Raw genomic sequence first — 18605 nt, forward strand, 5'->3', positions numbered from 1 at the left:
ACCTTAGAACGATACAGTCTGCATAAATATACTGGATAAATGATGTTCACCTTCTGCTACAAGTTTTCCATCTCATACAGACTGTGTGGAATCGTGTGCCTAAGGGTTTACTTTAAACGCCAAGTCTGACACTGCAACGAAGTAGAAGAAATGACACAAACTGAGATTTTGGAGTGTGGGTAATATCTCAATATTTTAGTTCCAACACTATTCGTTACAGATAAAACCACCTCAATGTAACAGTGACACTTAATAGGATAGTCTAAATGGAAATTAGACGCATTGCCTTTGTTCTGATATTTTGTGTCATTTCGACTGTCTATGATACACAGTAGCGCGTTTTAGTGTATTTTCTTGCTGCTATTAAATTATTTCACTTCCACGTGAACTGTGGCCGCCGGAGTCATTTTTCAGTAAATATAATTTGCGCCCCATCTAGTGGACACAAGTGGGATTGCAGGACTGACGGCCAAGTTCCTGAACTCTGCACTTGGTACCATGCAGTGTACTTCATTCCATCTGGTAAATTTGTCCATGAGCGAAACAGCCCAGTCACCAGACCCTTGCTACACTTTTTGTTAAACCTGTACTATTGTCAGCTTGTAAAATTGTGTTATCAGACACGTGGCATTTAATAGTGGTCCAAAAGGTTGCTTGCAAAACTTGACAGCAACTCTTATCCAGGTGCACTGTCAAAATGCAGCCGGAAACAAAGCATTGCCCTGATCCAGTTAATATTCGATTTCAAATTAAATACGTACATGACACGTGTACTTTCTTCCAGTTCTGATCTGTCTTGCAATTCTGCCTCTAAAATTGTTCACACAACACTGTTAGGAGTGACTGATCAGCTCTACCTCATTATTGATAGAGGTTCATCTCAACCCATCAGTCACTCGTGTCCACAACTGATACTTTATTAAAAGGACAAGATTTTCTGAGTGACCTTTCGTGTCATTAATGTCAAGTGCCAATCCAGCATTGTAGATCAGTGTGCATTTATGCATTTTAAATAGTTTAGCATGTAAAAGTGCGGAGCCAACACCCTGCCGTTTGCTCCTACTCTTTATACGAGTCAATTCCCCTAAACTGGTGCGGAAATGAGCGACCTAAAGGCTGAAGAAAGCTGAAAGGAAAGTGGAACTAAGCACCGCAGACCCGTGAAATCTCGGCAAGCTTTACAATAACGCAGCGCTAATAAAGCCAAAAAAAAAAAAGGTAAAGAGGAACCATGTGTGCTGAACTTTTTCACAAGCCTCTTCAAAGTGACTGGGGAAAAAAAAAAAGCAGTTTTATTGCTCGGCTCTTCGGACCCTGTGCGCTACTGTACTAATGAAGCGGCCCCATGTTGTCACTCGGCAGTTTCCCAACTGTCGCCCGAAGCGGGAGCGGAGCGCACTTTCGCTGCTCTAATTACCGCCTTAATTGCTTCTCGCAGACGCTCGGTGACCGCTACAGCGGCCTCAGTCAGTGTCTCTCTCTCTCTTTTTTCTTTATTTTTTTTTTTTTAATTCTCCTTTTCTTTCCCCGTCTCTTGTGACGAAGCACAATGACAATGAATGAGGCGGTCCGAGGGTCAGGCGGCTCGGTGGCCCTCGCTGGCCCTCGCTGGCCCAGGCGTTTCCCCCCCGTGCCGTGTCCCCATCCCGTGTCCCCCAGCCCACTCCCTGCGCGCCTCCGCGCCTCGGCCGCCCTCCCTCTCCCCCTCTCCACTTCCCTGTGTTTTATGTCTGCGTCACAACAAGTCGGTCGAGAAAGAGGCAGAGATGATGGCGTCTCTCGCGGCTTGATTTCTCGTGCGAGCTCGTGCGACCGCGCGCAGCAGCGTCGAGCGGGAAGGGAAAAGGGGCAAAGAGCGGGCGCGCGAGCGAGCGAGACCGAGGGCGCGAGGGAGACGAAGACGGCAACATGACGGCGCGGCGTCGCCAAACGCGGAGCGCGAGGGAGACGGACGGACGGACAGACACCTTCACACTGACGCCTTGACTGACACATCCGTTTGGCACGGGCACACGCACACACACACACGCACACACACACACACACACACACACACACACACTCGCGCGCGCACGCACGCATAGACGCGCGCGCGTGCGTTCGCACACTTAGAGTAATTGCGAGGACGCGAAACACCGCATATAAGGCGTTTAATGTCAAGCGCGCGTTGCTATCGATGTGACCCGGCACGGAGGAGTTCCACTTGACAGGTAGCTATGAGCTTTATTTCCACTGAGCGCTGCAGCTCGCGGCACACGCGCATACATCTCTTCTGCAACCTATTGCATGTTTATCGTGTGTGTGTGTGTGTGTGTGTGTGTGTGCGCGCGCGCGGGCGCGCACGTCACAGGAGCAGCCTGCTGCTGCCCCGACTCCTGTACTAGTTCCCAGCAAAAAAAAAAAAAAAAAAAAAAATCAAACTGCGATCAAGATCGAACTGCACGTCATGTTTCCATTGTGGAGCTCCTCGTGCCTCAAGTGTTCGTGCACTTATTTCCCATTATGTGTGTTTGCATGTGTATGTGTGTGTGCGCGCGCGCGCGCGCCCGGCGTGCTGTGTTCGCGCGCCCAAGAAGAAGGGCACAAGTTATTGACTGAAATAGGAAGGCGCGTGCTTGTGTGTGCGGCCCCTGTCAGAAGTACGCGCTGCGGTCGATACGGACACGTTTTGTGTCATGCAGTGCGGTCCGTGTTTTTGTTTTTTTTTTTTTGTTTTTTTTTTGTTTTTTTTTTTTGTTTTTTTAATACCGTTTCTCTCTTTGCAAAACCTCAGGATGGGTGGAGTGAGTGAGGGAGATGATGTTCTGGCCCGATGGAGTGATGGACTGCTATACCTGGGCAACGTCAAAAGAGTGAGTCCTGTCTCTCTCTCTGTGTGTGTGTGTGTGTGGAGATGCCTGTGGGTCCAGATCTTGCGTCCCTCTGCCAGCTCATGTGCCCCCCCCCCCGTGTGATGTGTCCTCTCGCAGGTGGACGGAGTGAAGCAGTGCTGCTTGGTGAGGTTCGAGGACAACTCTGAATTCTGGGTCCTGAGAAAAGACATCCACTCTTGTGAGCCACTCTAACAGTGTGTGTGTGTGTGTGTGTGCGCGCACCTCTACAGCACTGTACTGTATGTGGGAGGTCCTGAAAATTGTGCTGAGTGTCTCGATTGCTCCAAGTTAGGCCACGGTGACGTCTGCGAGTTCACAGCAGTTACGTGCGGTGATGCAGCAGCGCAAGAGCCAGTGATACATTATTATCATTGATTTATATACTGTGCGCCGTACAGCGGGTTTATTACCACCTGTTTGTGCCTTGTCCTGTACTGAGGGTAACTGCTCTCTTTTCTCTTTCTTAGACTTGTATGCTAGTTATGAGAAGGCAAGTGCAAGAAGAAATTGGGGGAGGGGAGAAAAAAGGAATGTCACGCAGCTTTCTTGCAAATTGCCAAGAATTAGATGTTTACTTTTTAAAAGAACATTTTAATCGATAATCTGCTGAGAGACAGCGCCCCCTATAGGAAGCAGGCGGTTAGAGGATGTGCAAGTTTTTTTCTTCTTTTTTTTTTTTTTCTTTTTAAAGATGAAAAGCAAAATATTCAAATGTCAAAGAGAGACAGTGAACAGTGAAGTGTGAGTGAAGTCTGAAAAGATACTGGGAGCACTGAAGTCACTGAACTGCCACAGGAAGAAATCAACATGCATAAATTAACGCTAAAATCCTCTCTCTCTTCCTCAGTTTCTGCTGGAATAGAGGAAGTTTGCTGCATCTGTGATGCCCCACCTCTTAAAGAACCTTTAGTAAACTGTCTCAAGTGTCGGCATGGTAACCGCACACATCCACTATTATCTAATACATGGCATAGAATTCAGGTCATTGTGTCTGTTTGTGTGTGTGAATATTTTTTCCCAGTGAAGGCGAGTCGGATTCTATACATTGAACGTGAATGCGGCTTTACGAACATCTCCTAGATTTATTCACTTTTTATACTTAGTAATGTTTAAGGCATGTAAAATGTGGGAAATCTCTCATTAATAAGTATTATGTTTCCATATACATGAAAAGCTAAATGTCATGTATTTACACTGTATGTCTGTAAGAAAAAAATGTGTTGCGTTGTGAAAGGTCGTGTAGTCTTTGATTTAACGATTGCCGGACGGTGCTGAGGATATTCGGATCGCTCAAGTTTGAAACAACAGTGCCCTTCACAGGATTTGAACAAATAACCGTTAGTTCCTAAATCCATGTTCTTAGCCATTACTCTGCTGTCTGCTGCACACAATGTGTTTCTTCCCATGGCTTAGCTGCGTGCTCTAGATTTGTCGTGTTTGGAGAACATGATGCTTGGGCTTCACTAGAGGTTTGGACCCAGTTTAACATGCGTGCACGTGCTTCTTCTGTTGTGAGGACATGTGCGGCGTACAAGCATTTAGTATTTATTTTGGGTGCTCCTCTTTCAGCCCAGTGACCTATGCTTGTATGGGCACCTGCGGCAGACCAGCACTGTGTTGGACCAGCAGGTTTTGGAAAAGTTAATTTGCGTAATAAGGAGGGCTTATAAAATTGTCTGTTTCTCAGTTTAGCTGGTTATGTGAGAAATTCTTGCATTAACATCACTTCAAACGTGTTTTCTTTGAACTGTCTTTCTCTTTACCCCTAGGTTATCATCCGCAGTGCCACATTCCACCTATCGAACCTGAAGTTGACAGCAATACTTGGATATGCCGGCAGTGTGTCTTTGCCGTTGCGACCAAGGCAAAATATTTCTCTGCGCTTGGGTTTTGGATTTTAAAGGATCTATACATTTGCAACGGTCTGCGATGCATAGGCTTGCTTTGAAAATAACAATAAAAGTTAAAATCACCATACTATCTATGGCATAATTATATGTAATGGTAATCAGCTTTGGGGGAATTAAACTCAGAGCAATACAAACACACACACACACACACACACACACACACACACACACACACACACACACACACACACACACACACTGGCTGAAACCGCTTGTCCCGAGCGGGGTCGCGGCGAACCGGAGCCTAACCCGGCCTCGGAGCAGTATGTTCTCTGAATTTATTTATAGACATTTTTCTAGGAAGCAGTTCTTAGCTTTAAGCACATTGTTAAAAGGGTCTGCGCTCTCAGAAAGGGTTAAGAACTTTGGACAGAATGAAGGGGACAGTCCGAGTAGCCCTGTAGTTCGGTGGCCGCTGTGATGCCTCCCTGTAACCAGCAGAGGGCGACAAGGAGCCCGTAGCGCCACCTGCGATACAGGCGGCGACTTTGCCCTCGGCTGTGAAGGACAGCGTAACATGAACACTATATTCATATTTTGTAATCTGAACGCAACGGACAAATTCTGGCCGAAGAAACAGAGGGGGACGATTTTTTTCAAATATAAATTTCACCGTGAATCGACAAATGTCAGAGAAAGCAAACACGAAAGTTTGATCGATTGGTTTTGTTGCAAGTGGCCCCTCGGATTTTGACCACATTATTTTTTCCATATTTCAGATTAACTTTTAGTAAAATTCACCTGTTTTTTTTAGATGACAACGCCAGGCTTCGTGCGCACATACGAGCTTATTAATATTCAATGGACAGTTGTTACGGTGCAGTAGGACGGCAGATGTTGGGCTACAGTCTCATCACTAGCTCTGTGTTCCTTCACAATTTCATCTCATGCAGCAGATGCTCATAATTTAAAACCAGCAGATTGTTTCTGGGTCTGAGCCTCAATTGCAACTTATAGGGATGCATGACATGAATTGGAAAAATGGCGCAACTCGGATCCGAAGTGACAATCCTGTTTTCCAGAGAGGGGGAGCGTTAAAACGAGGACGGTTTGCCCGCCTCATGCAGATGATGAAGCAGAAGCTGCCTTACCAGCTTTCGACTTTGGACTGGGACCCTCAGCATCTCACCAACCAGCAGCAGTGCTACTGCTACTGTGCTGGTCCAGGGGAGTAAGTGCAACTTTCCTGCCTGGTAACGTCTCTTGTGATCTTACGTATCAAACACCATTGCTATTATAATTGCCATTTATTTATTTATTTATTTATTTATTTAAATCTGTTTACCTCCAAAAGAAACGTAAATGTTAAAGTGCTTATTGATATTCTGATGAGGGGGTGTGGTGGCGCAGTGGGTTGGACCACGGTCCTGCTGTCCGGTGGGTCTGGGGTTCGAGTCCCGCTTGGGGTGCCTTGCGACGGACTGGCGTCCCGTCCTGGGTGTGTCCCCTCCTCCTCCGGCCTTACGCCCTGTGTTACCGGGTAGGCTCCGGTTCCCCCGTGACCCCGTATGGGACAAGTGGTTCTGAAAATGTGTGTGTGTGTGTGTGTGTGTGTGTGTGTGTGTGTGATATTCTGACACCTACTGTGTTGATCATCAGCATATGACTGAACTCATCAGTACTGATGAGTTAACAGTTTAGAGACTACTTCCAGTTTTTTTGCTCTTGTTATCAGTGGCCTTCTTTGGTATCTAGATGCAGACATGGCTGTGTAGTACACCCCGCTGTCACAGCTGTGCTCCTGTCACTTTGCACACAGAATAGGTGTGTGTGTGTGTGTGTGTGTGTCCAGGTGGAACTTGAAGATGTTGCAGTGCAGCAGCTGTGGCCAGTGGTTCCATGAAGCTTGCACCCAGTGTCTGACCAAGCCCCTTCTGTACGGCGATAGGTGGGTGTTATGCCGCTACTCCAGCATTATATGATTGTTTGGGTATCTTATTATTAAAAAAAAAAAAAAAAAAAAAAAAAAAATTGGTATGTTATCAGGATTCATTTATCCTGCATCTTATGCACCTTCTCAAGTGATGGACATTCGTGCATCAAGTGGAAAGTAACAAACTAGGTTTGCTGAAGAATCACATGTCCGCAGCCATGTCTCTTTCTCTTAACGTGATGCACAAATTGTATTTTTACTGAGATGTGCGTCGCTTCGGACAAAAGCGTCTGCTAAACGAATCAATGTAAATGTAAATAGGAGCGCAGTGCGCCATGTTCCTCGTCGGTGCTGCTCGGATTCGACGTTACACCGCACGTCGTTTCAGCTCTCGGAAGCTGACATCGTCCACGTTGACGTCTCGTGATTTTGTGCGATTTTGGGCGTTTTTAGCGTGAAGACTGTCACGTTGAAACGTAACACCGGGTCATTTAATTTAACCTAAATCCTCGTCACCATGCGTGTGATTTTTGGTAAATGGTGTGAGCGGCGTTCAGGCTCTTAAACAGTCTTTCTGCATTAGGTTCTATGAGTTCCAGTGTTCGGCGTGTACAAATGGACCAGAAACTATTCAAAGACTACCAATGAGCTGGTGAGATTATTCACTTTCTTGTGCTTTTGTTATCACTTTCTGTAATAGATTATATAATAATATAATAATAATTCTGTAATAGCTTATAATTGTATGTTATGTCTCGTAATGAAATGTTGATGCGTAAATGAATAAAACGTAGTTTCACTTGTATATTAATGTCATTTTATAGCTGCAAAAGTATTGTGGGTTTTAGAAATGTGGTGATGTTTAATCTGCTCAGTCCACTGGTGCCCTTGTTTCTGTCTTTCGTAATTTTACCAAAATTGTTGTTACAGTGTTGTTACTATTGCAGGGTAGATTTGGCCCATTTGGTGCTTTATCATCTTTCCCTGTGTTGCAAGAGGAAGTATTTTGATTTTGACCATGAAATTCTGTCCTTTACCAACGAGAACTGGGACTCCTTGCTTCTGGGAACGGTGCGAACGATTTGATTGTTGAATGCTTATACATTTTACCGTAATGTTTACCATGGTGTGCGTATGTGTGTGTGTGTGAGTGAGTGTGTTCACCCACACATAAACCATAGTTCAGTTGAGTAACATTTTCCTTTTAATAGACTGAGGCATTTGAGTAGCTTTTGGACAGTTCCATTTTAGATAAATTACACAAATGATTGATTTTACATTTTAAGTAATTTATCACTCAGCTCTTTTTCAGTAATGTATAATCCATATTAGTATTTTTTTATTCCTCAAGAGATGCTTTTAATATACATCAATACAGATATGTTTGAAAACCCTCATGTCTTTTGTTTGTGTCTCCCACTCAGCTGTCAGACACACCGAGGCAAGATCGCTGTCACAATCTTCTCAACGCTTTAAACTCCCATAAAGACAGGTAAGATGATGAACATCACAACAAGAATGACCTTCAAAAGTGCATGCCTTTTAATTAAAAACAAAGCGGAAGCCAATGCGAAGTAATACATTTACATTTATTTAGCAGATCCTTTTCTCCAAAACAACTTACAATGGATACTATGTAGCGTGATCAGCCCACACACCTTATTCACTGCGGTGACTTACACTGCTAGATACACTACTTACACTGGGTCACTCTTCGGTGGAACACACACTCTCTGTGTCACGCACACACTATACTATACATAAATGAAAGCCACAGTACAGAAGGAAGGAATTTGTAATTCACAGTTATGTTCCATGAAACTGTTATGCCTGTGGGTGGAAATGACCGTTGTGGCATTAATACTGTACGTTAACACATTAAGGTAAAAATAATGTGTAAATGTGTAAAACCCTTGAAATGAGAACTTTGGGAAGTTTACTCATGGATGTTTCAATGGTGGCACTGGTCAATAACGATCACAGGAAACAAACTTACGAAGAGTTTGTGGGCTCGAGGTGCAAAAAAAGAGTTATGAGGTTCCTAGCGGGAAATGCACGTTCTTTCTATAATCTGCTGTTAACAAAGTATTCTTCATTCCTTCTGTACCTCACTGACGCGTCATTACCCGGAAATCTGCTCTCCGTGACTGCATTTACATAATAAAGCAGCGTGCAAATGATTGCAGTTCATTAGGACAAGAACCGAAGCTTTCGCTCGAGTTTCACTGTAGTTCTGTTACTCAGGTTCGTGTCCGGTAAAGAAATAAAGAAGAAAAAGTGTCTCTTTGGACTACAAGTTCGTGCTCCTCCACCTTTGTCCTCTGACCTGTCACCGCTCATCACTGATCCTCCCATCAACATTTCACACAGGAGAAGGTGAGAAGGATGAATATCGTCGTAATGATTTAAAACGTCATACCTCCTGCCTTCAGCTGAAGTACTTGGCGATACAGTACTTTGGTACAGTTTGCACGGGACAAGATTGGGTCTAATCTGCATTCAGATATTACACTTACAGATGTATAGCTTTTGTTCTGTTGAAAATTGCTAAAAATCACTGTGAATAGAATAAGTTGGACACAGGAAATAATTAAAAACAAAAGTATAATTAATAAACAGTCTCATTTTTTCACGTGGGGCTTAAATGAGCAGTCTTTCATTCTCTAAACTGGCATGCTGTATTGCGGAGATGCGAAAACACCGAAGCCGAACGTCACTTCTGACGCGGGCTTTTCAGAACGGAAAAAGAGCAGAGCAGATCTTTTAACAGGGGCCGCGACCAGCCGCTCAGGTTGTCTCCGTTGTTTGCTTGTTGTCTCTCCCCCCCGGAGCAGTCCTGTGTCTTTGCCGTGCCAGAGAAAAGCGGCGGAGCCCGAGACACGCAAGTCCAAGCGCCGCATCATTGAGACACAGGTCAGTGCTTTCGTCACCAGCAAAACCCAATCCAAGGAGTCTGGCTACAAACCACTCTTCCTGCAGCTCAAAACAAGTGCTGTATCTGCTCTGAAATGATATGCCCTCAACCTTGTAAAAGCAGGTCAAAGCATGCCTTTCTTGGGTTTCTCCTCCGTCGTCTTCTTGCTATTATTGTTGTGTTACATATACAAAGGTAGACAGCTGTAGGTATGTGTATGTATTTAAAGATATGCAGTAGATGCACTGTACATATACTATAAATATATATATATTTAGTAAGGGCCACACATCCTTTTCAGCATATGGCACAGTACAGAGATATACAGGACGTTCTAAGAATGTATGCAGAGCTAAACCGTGGCCGCTTCTTCTCCCATCACTTTGCGTGAGAGACACCAGAGGAGAAGGTATGGTAATGCACACAATCTGGGAATGGGTCCAAGCTCACTTTGCAGTCGATTACAGTTTGGTCAGGTGGTGCCGGCATTTTGACAGCGCAGCATCGTTCAACCAGGGAGATTTTAAAGGGGGAGAGCGCTGTTTAAGTCGTGACGGCGTGCAAAAATAACATGCTCCAACGCTGCTTAGACAGCACCTCCGCAAATGAGAACTGCTCCCGTGTAACGAAGTCAACGTGGGGCGCAGGGGTTTCTGCCTCTCACAGATCACCTCTGTGTATTAATAAAGCAAAGCATCCGTGCGGTGAGAAGTAACGGCGCGTGTATGAAGACGCATCGTTCATCCGTTAGAGGATGCGAGAAATACATATACGCAGCTAAACAATGACATAGTGGCAAGTACAGCGTGCAGAACGTGTGTAGTAGATTAACTGCTACTGTCATTGTTTATTTAGTTGATTTAGTATTAATTAAGCAAGGATTAATATATTAAAATTTTATTCCCACGCTCCCCATTTTGTCTGTGCGGATCGGGACGGCGTGGGATTAACTACTAAAAAAATCAGTGCATGTTATATAGAGTTATCCTTCTCAAGCAAGATATGGTCTGCTACCAGTCTTCCCTTACCTCAACTACATTGTGTGCGTGACCTGTTTTGACATGCTGTTTTTATTGTTCGTTACCTGCTTTTCTTATTCGTACTGTTTATATAACATACTGTGGCTGTGACTTTGCATTTCTTCATCGTGTAGTCCTCAAAGCTGAATGTATCTCACTCCTGTCGCTTACAGTAGCTACAGCTACTCTGAGAAACACACACACACATTGGATGAAGCCGCTTGTCCCAAGTGGGGTCGCGGAAAGCCGGCGCCTAACCCAGCAACACAGGGCGTAGGGCTGCAGGGGGAGGGGACACACCCAGGACAGGACGCCAGTCCATCGCAAGGCACCCCAAGCAGGACTCAAACCACAGACCCGCCAGAGAGCAGGACCCGGCCAAACCCACTGCGCCACCGCACCCCCCCTCTGAGAAACACAGCATCCACATTTACGTGGCTTTTTTTTTGTTTTCAACAGATTAGTTGGTAAAGTATTTTCCTCTCTAGGTTACAAGCTCTGCCAAGACCCATAAAATTAATTAGCAATGCTGTAAAATGGACAACTTTAAAACAAATTGTCTGTGACATTTTATGCCTTCTTATGCTTCTCAATTGGCCTTGAATGATTTGTGACGACGCGGTTTTGCATCATCTTTATGTTAGTCTTCACAGTGCCTTCATAATTCTTGCATATGTTAGCGATCTACCAGCTGCAGCAGTTGCCGGATGATTGTAATATTTATGACGCAACGTAAGGCAGGACGATTATGCGGTGTATAGTTTCAGGCGTGGAACGATCTGCACTCACAAGGAAAAGCAAACAATGTACAGTAAGTAAGCATTGCCTGCCTGTTAAATATGAATCACCAAAGCAGATACAAGCTAACTCACACACACACACACACACACACACACATCATTTGAAACCGCTTGTCCCATACAGGGTCGCAGGGAGCCGGAGCCTAACCCGGCAGCACAGGGCGTAAGGCTGGAGGGGGAGGGGACGCACCCAGGACGGGACGCCAGTCTATCGCAAGGCACCCCACGCGCGACTTGAACCCCAGATCCACGGGAGAGCAGGACCCAGTCAAACCCACTGCACCACTGCACCCACCACAAGCTAACCCCCTTCAGTAGAATTAGTTAAACAATTCATTTTGAACACTAATTCCACAAAACCAGTTTCATGGATAAGGATAAAGATTTTATTGCACCCTGTGAACATGTCAGGTGAACATGGCTGAACCCAGTACATCGATAAGCATTGTAGTGGTCCACAGCATCTGACCAGGTTCATTTCCAGCAGTGCACATCAGAGGTGTGTGCTCTCCGGTGCCTGAATCGGGCTGTTTAGAGAGCTCCGCCTACTCTCTCCGTAGCCCCGTCCACAAGGTGTGGCAGCCAATCCAATCGATCTGGTGCCCTGTTACCATGGTTACGCAGGTGCGACTGGCCTCTACAACTCCAGGAAATCAGAGGATGAATTGAACTTGGGGTTTGTACTGCATGTTTTGGAATTTGCAGAATTTCATTTTCCTTCCAGAATAATTCTGTCAACTTTGCTAATCCTCATGTTTACCATTTATTGTGGTATGTACTGAGAAATATATGATCATATTTTTTGATTTACATTATGCTGTAGTTTGAGACTTCCTATCTTTTAATAACATACAGTTTGAAACCATGAATTTACTTTCAATATCCTCAACAGATCTCCCCCTAAGAGAATGTTTGCCGTCTATCACCCATCGTACAATGGAACACAAAACATCTCCCGAGCCCTGCATCATTTCAGGTCTGTACGTTATATTCATTCCTATGATTACTTTCTACGAAAAACTCATTAAGCTCCCCGGATATAAAATCATATTAATATGACATCATGTCATGCAAAAAGGTAGTATCCTTGTGACTTTGTTCTGCTTATGCCATTTGATATACTTCACAGTGCACATGCTGCACCTGGTCTATAAGACATTTGAAATTTGGTCACTGTTATTCAAAGTGGCTTAAATACTGTCTAAGAAATTTACATTTATTTATTTAGCAGATGCTTTTCTCCAAAGCAACTTCCAATGAACTCTATGTAGTGTTACCAGCCCACACACCTTATTCACCGTGGTGACTTACACTGCTAGATACACCACTTACACTGGGTCACTCATCCATACATCAGTGGAACACACTCTCTCTTGTCAGTCACACACTACGGGAGAACCTGAACAGCATGTCTTTGGATTGTGGGAGGAAACCAGAGTACCCGGAAGAAACCCACGCAGACACGGAGAGAACACGCAAACTCCACACAGACTGAGTGGGGCTCGAACCCACGTACTCTCACACCACCTAGGCGCTGTGAGACAACAGCACTACTTGCTAAATTTAGGCAGCTTGGTTACAGAACCTTGTTTTACTTTTGATTTGAAATTAAGGTTTCCATGGTTACCACTTGGTGTAGTGTATGTATATAAAAATACGATCTGTTATATGTGTATATTTTATATAATGTCAGTATATCAGCATTTACCTTTATGTGCTTGCTAAGGAACCGTGAATGAATGTATATTTCTGCCTTTATAACACAGTCTGCATATTAAATAATATTGGTTTGTTTGTAGGAGCTGGTATTTAAAGTGGTTAAAGCAATGGCCCTCTAACTCTCAAAAGTTCTTTCACAAATGACAGTACACAGATCTTATAACCTCATGTGATCTAAGCCAAATAAGTGTCATCACCTCTGATTTAGCATTTAACTTTTACAAATGATTACTCGCAAGTTATTGGTTTTAAAACACTATTTGGAATTTTTTCTTCTTTTTATTTATTCTGTCTGGAATGTCATATCACTAATATTTAATACTCAGTCCAGATGCATATCTACTAAGTAAATCGTTGTTATTGATACTGACCTTCGGAGCCCAAATATGTGCGATTGCCGCTTTTGTTTTTTTTTCTGCCGTTTCAAGTGTGGAGGACCCCTGTAGCCTTCCACCTCCCTGCCTCCCCTTCTCTCGGCCCTCTGCCCACCAGCCCGGCCAAAAAGCAGACCCATATCCCTCGCTCTTCCTGCGTGATGTCACATCCTACTCCGGGGGGGGTGCGGGGGAGGGGTCAGTGCAGGAGCGGGGGTGGGGTGGCGGGGAAGCCGTCAGGATTTTGGCGCGACGCATAACACCAGACGGGAAGGTGCAGTATCTTGTGGAGTGGGGAAATGTGAGCGTGTACTGAAAGGGAGAGGAAGCGATACGGACGGTGTGTCAGACTGCGTACAACACAGGTTAGCACCCTGGGACTGAGGGGACGAACGAGAAGTACTGCAAAGCGAAGAAAATGGATATAAATGCGGCATCCTCGGAGACGGCTCAGTCGTGAAGCAGGTGCTGAGGAAGCAGATGATGTTGCATGACTGAAACATCTTCAAGAGCTGCACAAAGCCAGGAGGATATATCATGCCAACAAAGTAACTGCTTCATGTCCCTATCATTTATATTTCCTCCTCTGTTTTCTATGTCTGTCTTGTCTCAATAATTCACTGTATATCACTTTTGAGTGATTTTTTTTTTTCTTCCAATGGTGCCCCTCTGACTTGCCTTCTGAATATTAATGAAAAAATAGCAGTTATTCCATTAATCTCTTAAGCATTCACGTCACTTTTGTCTTTAAGCTTTTCTTTAAAATAAGCAGTTTTATAATTAAGCTTTTATTTATCACATTAACACATTACAATTATAAGACTAGGATGACTGTTCACTTTTCTTTCATGTTATAAAGTACAGCAAGTTTTCCTCTTAAACCTTCCGGTTTAGCGATCTTACACATATACCAAGAAGTATGTTTCCCTCCATGGCTTCCGAAAGCATGAGAAAACAGAGGGGACAATGCAATTTTGTGAGTTAGCTGAAATTGACCTCAAATTAAAAATACAATCCAAAATTTGAAATCATCTCATACACATCATCTGAAACCACTTGCCCCACACGGGGTCATGGGGAGCCGGAGCCTAACCCAGCAACAGAGGGCGAAAGGCCAGAGTGGACACACCCAGGACAGGGCGCTAGTCCATTGCAAGGCACCCCAAGTAGGGCTCAAACCCCAGACCCACTGGAGAGCAGGACCCAGTCCAACCCACTGTGCCACTGTGCCACTGCGCCACCACACCCCCAACCTTTGAAATAAATATTAAAAATTATGTGCTGGAAATTACATTAATAGTATAAGAAGAAAAAAAACATTAAAGAATGTGCCAGTTAGTGTTTTCAAAAGTATTCCTCTTCAGTAGTAACGGTGGTAAATTCTGAGAGGTATGGTGGATAAGTGTGTAAGGCTGTTCTAAAATGTTTTATCCTTATAGCACACATAAAGAAATTAGCAGGTAATGTTTAAATGCAGCTGAGGTTTAAAAATTTGATATATGTGAAAGGAACAGAAAATGTCAGGAAAATACTGATAGTTCAAGATTACCGAGATGTCTAAAGCTGGTATTATAATTTCAGGTTTAATTCTTGTCTTGAAAAATGAGATGAATCGGAACCATTGCTCAAGTCCAAAATATAATTAGAAGGCGGAAGGATTTGTATGTTCAAGTGGATTGTGCGAATGTCTAGGAATGAAAGTGTAAACTCTGGCAAAGTATATTAAGTCTTTCTAAAACGCAGTGCATGAATGCAAATGTCAGATGCAGTCCTGTCACATGTATGGTAGATTTAGGTCATGTCCGAAGAATTAGGTTGTTCCTAAAAACATACGGGGGATTACACCATTGTGAATGGTATTGAATGTCGTAGTGCCATCTCTCTGTGGGATTTTCACTGCTTTGTTATGTCAAACACAGGTTCACACAAATGTCAGGGGTGAAATGTGAGCCCAGGAACAAAAAACAAAAAATAACAAAAAAAAAATGTAGAAGTTGGTTTGCAGTCACGTCCAAGTTTGGTTTGATGTATTGTTTTGAGTTTTTGTAAAATTATATTTATACTTGTATTCAGGGTAGCTACACCATACACGTTAACAAATAAAGTTGACATCACATATCAGTAAAGTTGTGTGTTTTGTTTCCTTTTATATTTTCAAAATGACACAAGGATGGGCATGTTGCTGTTGTAATTAATGCACCGACATTGCAGATTGTTCAGTAATCCCTGTTTCTTCTGTCAAATGAGCTGCTTAAATATGAATGACTCACACCAGTACGCATCACTGCATTGCTGAATACACAAACACAACATCTACAGCCACTTATCCCGAGCAGGGTCACGGTAAACTGGAGTGTAACCCAGCAGCACGGGGGAAACACCCCGGATGGGAGGCCAGTCCACCACAAGGCACCCCAAGCAGGACTCAAACTCCAGACTCCCCACAGAGCAGGCTCCAACCAAACCCATTGCACCATCATACCTCTCTGCGTTGTTTAATATTCCTACAGTAATATTAGGCCTTGATCATGGTTTACCACAACAGCACCACCTAAAAGGAAGGGAAACCTAGAGCAAAGTCATCTTGCGTCGAGTGTCTGCCACAGAGCTTCTCAGGTATGTGTGATTTTCTTCTAAAGAATTAGGAGTTGGTGAACTTTGGTTCTAGGTGTAGTACTCTTGATCAAGGTAGTTTGTCAAGGTATTGGTACAGCTAGTAGTACAGGGGTTAGTGCTACTGCCTTTAGAGCCAAAGATTGTAGGTTGGATTCTCATGTCCAGCTGTAGTGCCCTTGAGTAAAGTACTTACCCTGCATTGCTCCAGTAAAATTGCCCAGCTGTATAAATGGGTAAATAATTGTCACCTAAATAAGTCACCTTGGACAAAAGCATTAGTTAAATGAATAAATGTAGGTCCTTATCCCAAGTTGATGAAACCCTGCTGTTTGACTGGGTAAAATCAGTACAAAGCTGCTTATGTAGCAGTGTAAGTCAGCCTGGCAAAGGTGTCTGCTGAATTTTGGCAGCAGGTACTGAACTCGTGAAGGCAAAGATCCTGGAATTTATTTAGAGCTTTCCTCCAAAGACTGAGTGGAATCCATCTGGTGTGTTGCTCAACTTCATCATCTGCTTTGAGCAGCTTATCTTTCTACATCTATTTATTTAGCAGACACTTTTCTCCAAAGCGACTTCCAATGAACTCCATGAAGTGGTATTAGCCCACACACCTTATTCACGGTGATGATTTACACTGCTGGATACACTACTTACACTGGGTCACTCATCCATACGTGAGTGAAACACACTCTCTCTGTCACTCACACTGTGGGGAACTTGAATAGCATGTCTTTGGACTGTGGGAGGAAACCGGAGCACCCGGAAGAAACCCACGCAGACTCCAGACTGAGGGAGGATCGAACCCCTGTCCTCTCGCACCACCTCGATGTGCCACCGTGCTGCGTGATGGTAACAAGAAGAGCAAGAACAAACGTGAGTAAGAATAACAAAGGAGCTAAAATAACGCCCAGTTTATTGCGCTACATGTAAGAACAGGGACGTGCAGTCACACGAAGGAAGACGTGCGTTAGAAAGGAACAGAAACAACTCGAATGCACTTTGAAGGAAGCGTGTTGTGGCAACTTGTACCGCCAGATGGCAGCGATGCATTAAGATTAATAGCCAACTTCCCAAACTGTGAGGGGAAACTGCTTGCCAGCGAGTTCGCCATCTTGGCTCCATGAAGGAACACGGTACTGTACCGTACTGCACTCTTTCGCTGCCCCCATGAAACCGCCATGGTTCCAGCTTTTTTTTTTTTTAACCCACAGTTTTAAAATGACAGTATGTTTGTATACCTGTTTGTCCACTTGAAATACATGGACCACAAGAATGGCTTCATGTTCTGACAGAAGAAAAGCTTGTAAGTATTTTTTTTTCTGTTACATAATGAGATGTTAGAGTCGGTGGTGTCGACTGTTAAGGTGTTTTAGTGTCAGCGGCTTTATTCGTGTGCTTGTTTTCGTGGGGTAATTGAAACAATGTGGTAAATAAAGCATGAGGAATGGCTGTGGCGATTGGCAGGGTGGACCACTGAGACTGAGAGTCGGAGCTCGAGCGCTACTAGTATTATAACCTCGCGGTGGGTCAAATAACCTCACCTGCTCCTCACCCGAGGTGTGACACTTGAGCCCCTCAGTCACCCTCATCATCATTTGCTTTAACATCGCCAGCAGATCACAGAACGGGGCGTTCGGGTCAACTGCTCAAGTGTTTCGCACAGCGGAGGCGAACCGTTAAACGTGAGCGCGTGAACGTGATCCTGGCATCCTACTCCCTTCACTCCTCGCTTGTGTGTTCGCGCGTGAGGGAGAGCGCGTGCGCGCGCGCGCGCGCGTGTGACAGCGTTGCAGAGGCGCGGTGTGGTACCTTGAAGGCGAATGACTTTTTCGCGCGTTAAGCGCGGAATCGAGGAAGAAAATTATAGTGTATAATTTGTACTCGAAAATACACACAGGCGCCCTCACACACTCCCTCCCATCTCTCTTTCTCTCTCTCCCTCACCCCTGACACGCTCTCTCTCTCTCTCTCTCTCCCTCTCTCACTCACTCACTCACTCTCTCTCTCTCTCCCTCGTTTTTCCCACACCTCTATAACGGCTCCTGTAATATATGTGTTCATATAATTGCTATACACAAGGCTGCACATTTGATCATTTTGTCACCGTGCACGGACTTTCGACGAGGCGTGGATTATGTCATGATTCCCCCGTTTTCATATCGCTGGAATACTGGTGACCGTCGAGAGAAACTCTGAATTATATATATAATCTGTTTGTTTCTATACATTAATTTGTTTGTTTATTTATTCATTTGCTTGTTTGCCCGCTCGTGTCTCGTTGCTTTTCGCGCGCAGAGAGACAGTGGAGCCGCGCAGCGCACGGCCAATGCCGTTAGAACATGTCCTATGTTCCCTTCCAAGGTAAGAGCGCTGCTGTGAGTGTGTATGTGTGTGTGTGTGTGTGTGGCAGAGAGAGAGAGAGAGAGAGAACCGCATGTGAGCCTCCCTCTGCGCCGCTTCCCTTCGCCCCTCTCTCTCTGCCCTGCCTTCGTTCGTGTCCCCCGGTC

General features: G+C 44.5%; 2 protein-coding genes across 10 annotated transcripts in view; both read left to right on the top strand.

The window, feature by feature from the left end:
* The first annotated feature begins 1678 nt into the window (after positions 1-1678).
* phf1 (PHD finger protein 1) lies at positions 1679-14113 on the top strand. 3 transcript variants are annotated; one of them, XM_018739710.2, is made up of 15 exons: positions 1679-2210; positions 2774-2852; positions 2970-3051; positions 3721-3807; positions 4643-4737; positions 5806-5954; positions 6576-6671; positions 7240-7308; positions 7604-7727; positions 8081-8148; positions 8901-9032; positions 9491-9569; positions 11950-12065; positions 12282-12365; positions 13537-14113. In XM_018739710.2, exons 2-15 carry the CDS (start codon positions 2775-2777, stop codon positions 13796-13798), a joined length of 1521 nt encoding a protein of 506 aa, XP_018595226.1. In that variant the 5' UTR covers positions 1679-2210; position 2774; the 3' UTR covers positions 13799-14113. The 3 variants fall into 3 exon arrangements, with proteins under 3 accessions (XP_018595226.1, XP_018595227.1, XP_018595228.1); XM_018739712.2 differs by lacking the exon at positions 1679-2210 and adding an exon at positions 2424-2480; XM_018739711.2 differs by lacking the exon at positions 3721-3807.
* Positions 14114-17215: 3102 nt separating this feature from the next.
* The window catches only part of syngap1b (synaptic Ras GTPase activating protein 1b), an 88487-nt gene continuing 87097 nt past the window's right edge, over positions 17216-18605 (top strand). For 6 of the 7 annotated variants that reach the window (XR_003798314.1, XM_029259888.1, XM_029259886.1 and 3 more), the window contains exon 1: positions 17216-17401. Coding sequence is in view for 5 of the 7 variants with exons in the window: in XM_029259888.1 (XP_029115721.1) it covers positions 17371-17401 (31 nt within the window). In the remaining 2 variants the exon portion in view is untranslated. Of the gene's footprint in view, positions 17402-18369; positions 18460-18605 lie in introns of those variants that run through there. The other variant, XM_029259885.1, reaches the window with a different exon arrangement.

The sequence above is a fragment of the Scleropages formosus genome, chromosome 18, assembly GCF_900964775.1.
Source record: "Scleropages formosus chromosome 18, fSclFor1.1, whole genome shotgun sequence".
Classification (NCBI taxonomy): domain Eukaryota; kingdom Metazoa; phylum Chordata; class Actinopteri; order Osteoglossiformes; family Osteoglossidae; genus Scleropages; species Scleropages formosus.

What these genes read in the sequence shown, in the direction of transcription:
- phf1 (XM_018739710.2), top strand. Translation starts at nt 2,775, where the DNA reads ATGGGTGGAGTGAGTGAGGGAGATGATGTTCTGGCCCGATGGAGTGAT. An exon ending in ACTCCTTGCTTCTGGGAACG is followed by an intron (nt 7,728 to 8,080) that starts GTGCGAACGATT and finishes TCTCCCACTCAG; the next exon opens with CTGTCAGACACACCGAGGCA. An exon ending in GAGGATGAATTGAACTTGGG is followed by an intron (nt 12,066 to 12,281) that starts GTTTGTACTGCA and finishes TATCCTCAACAG; the next exon opens with ATCTCCCCCTAAGAGAATGT.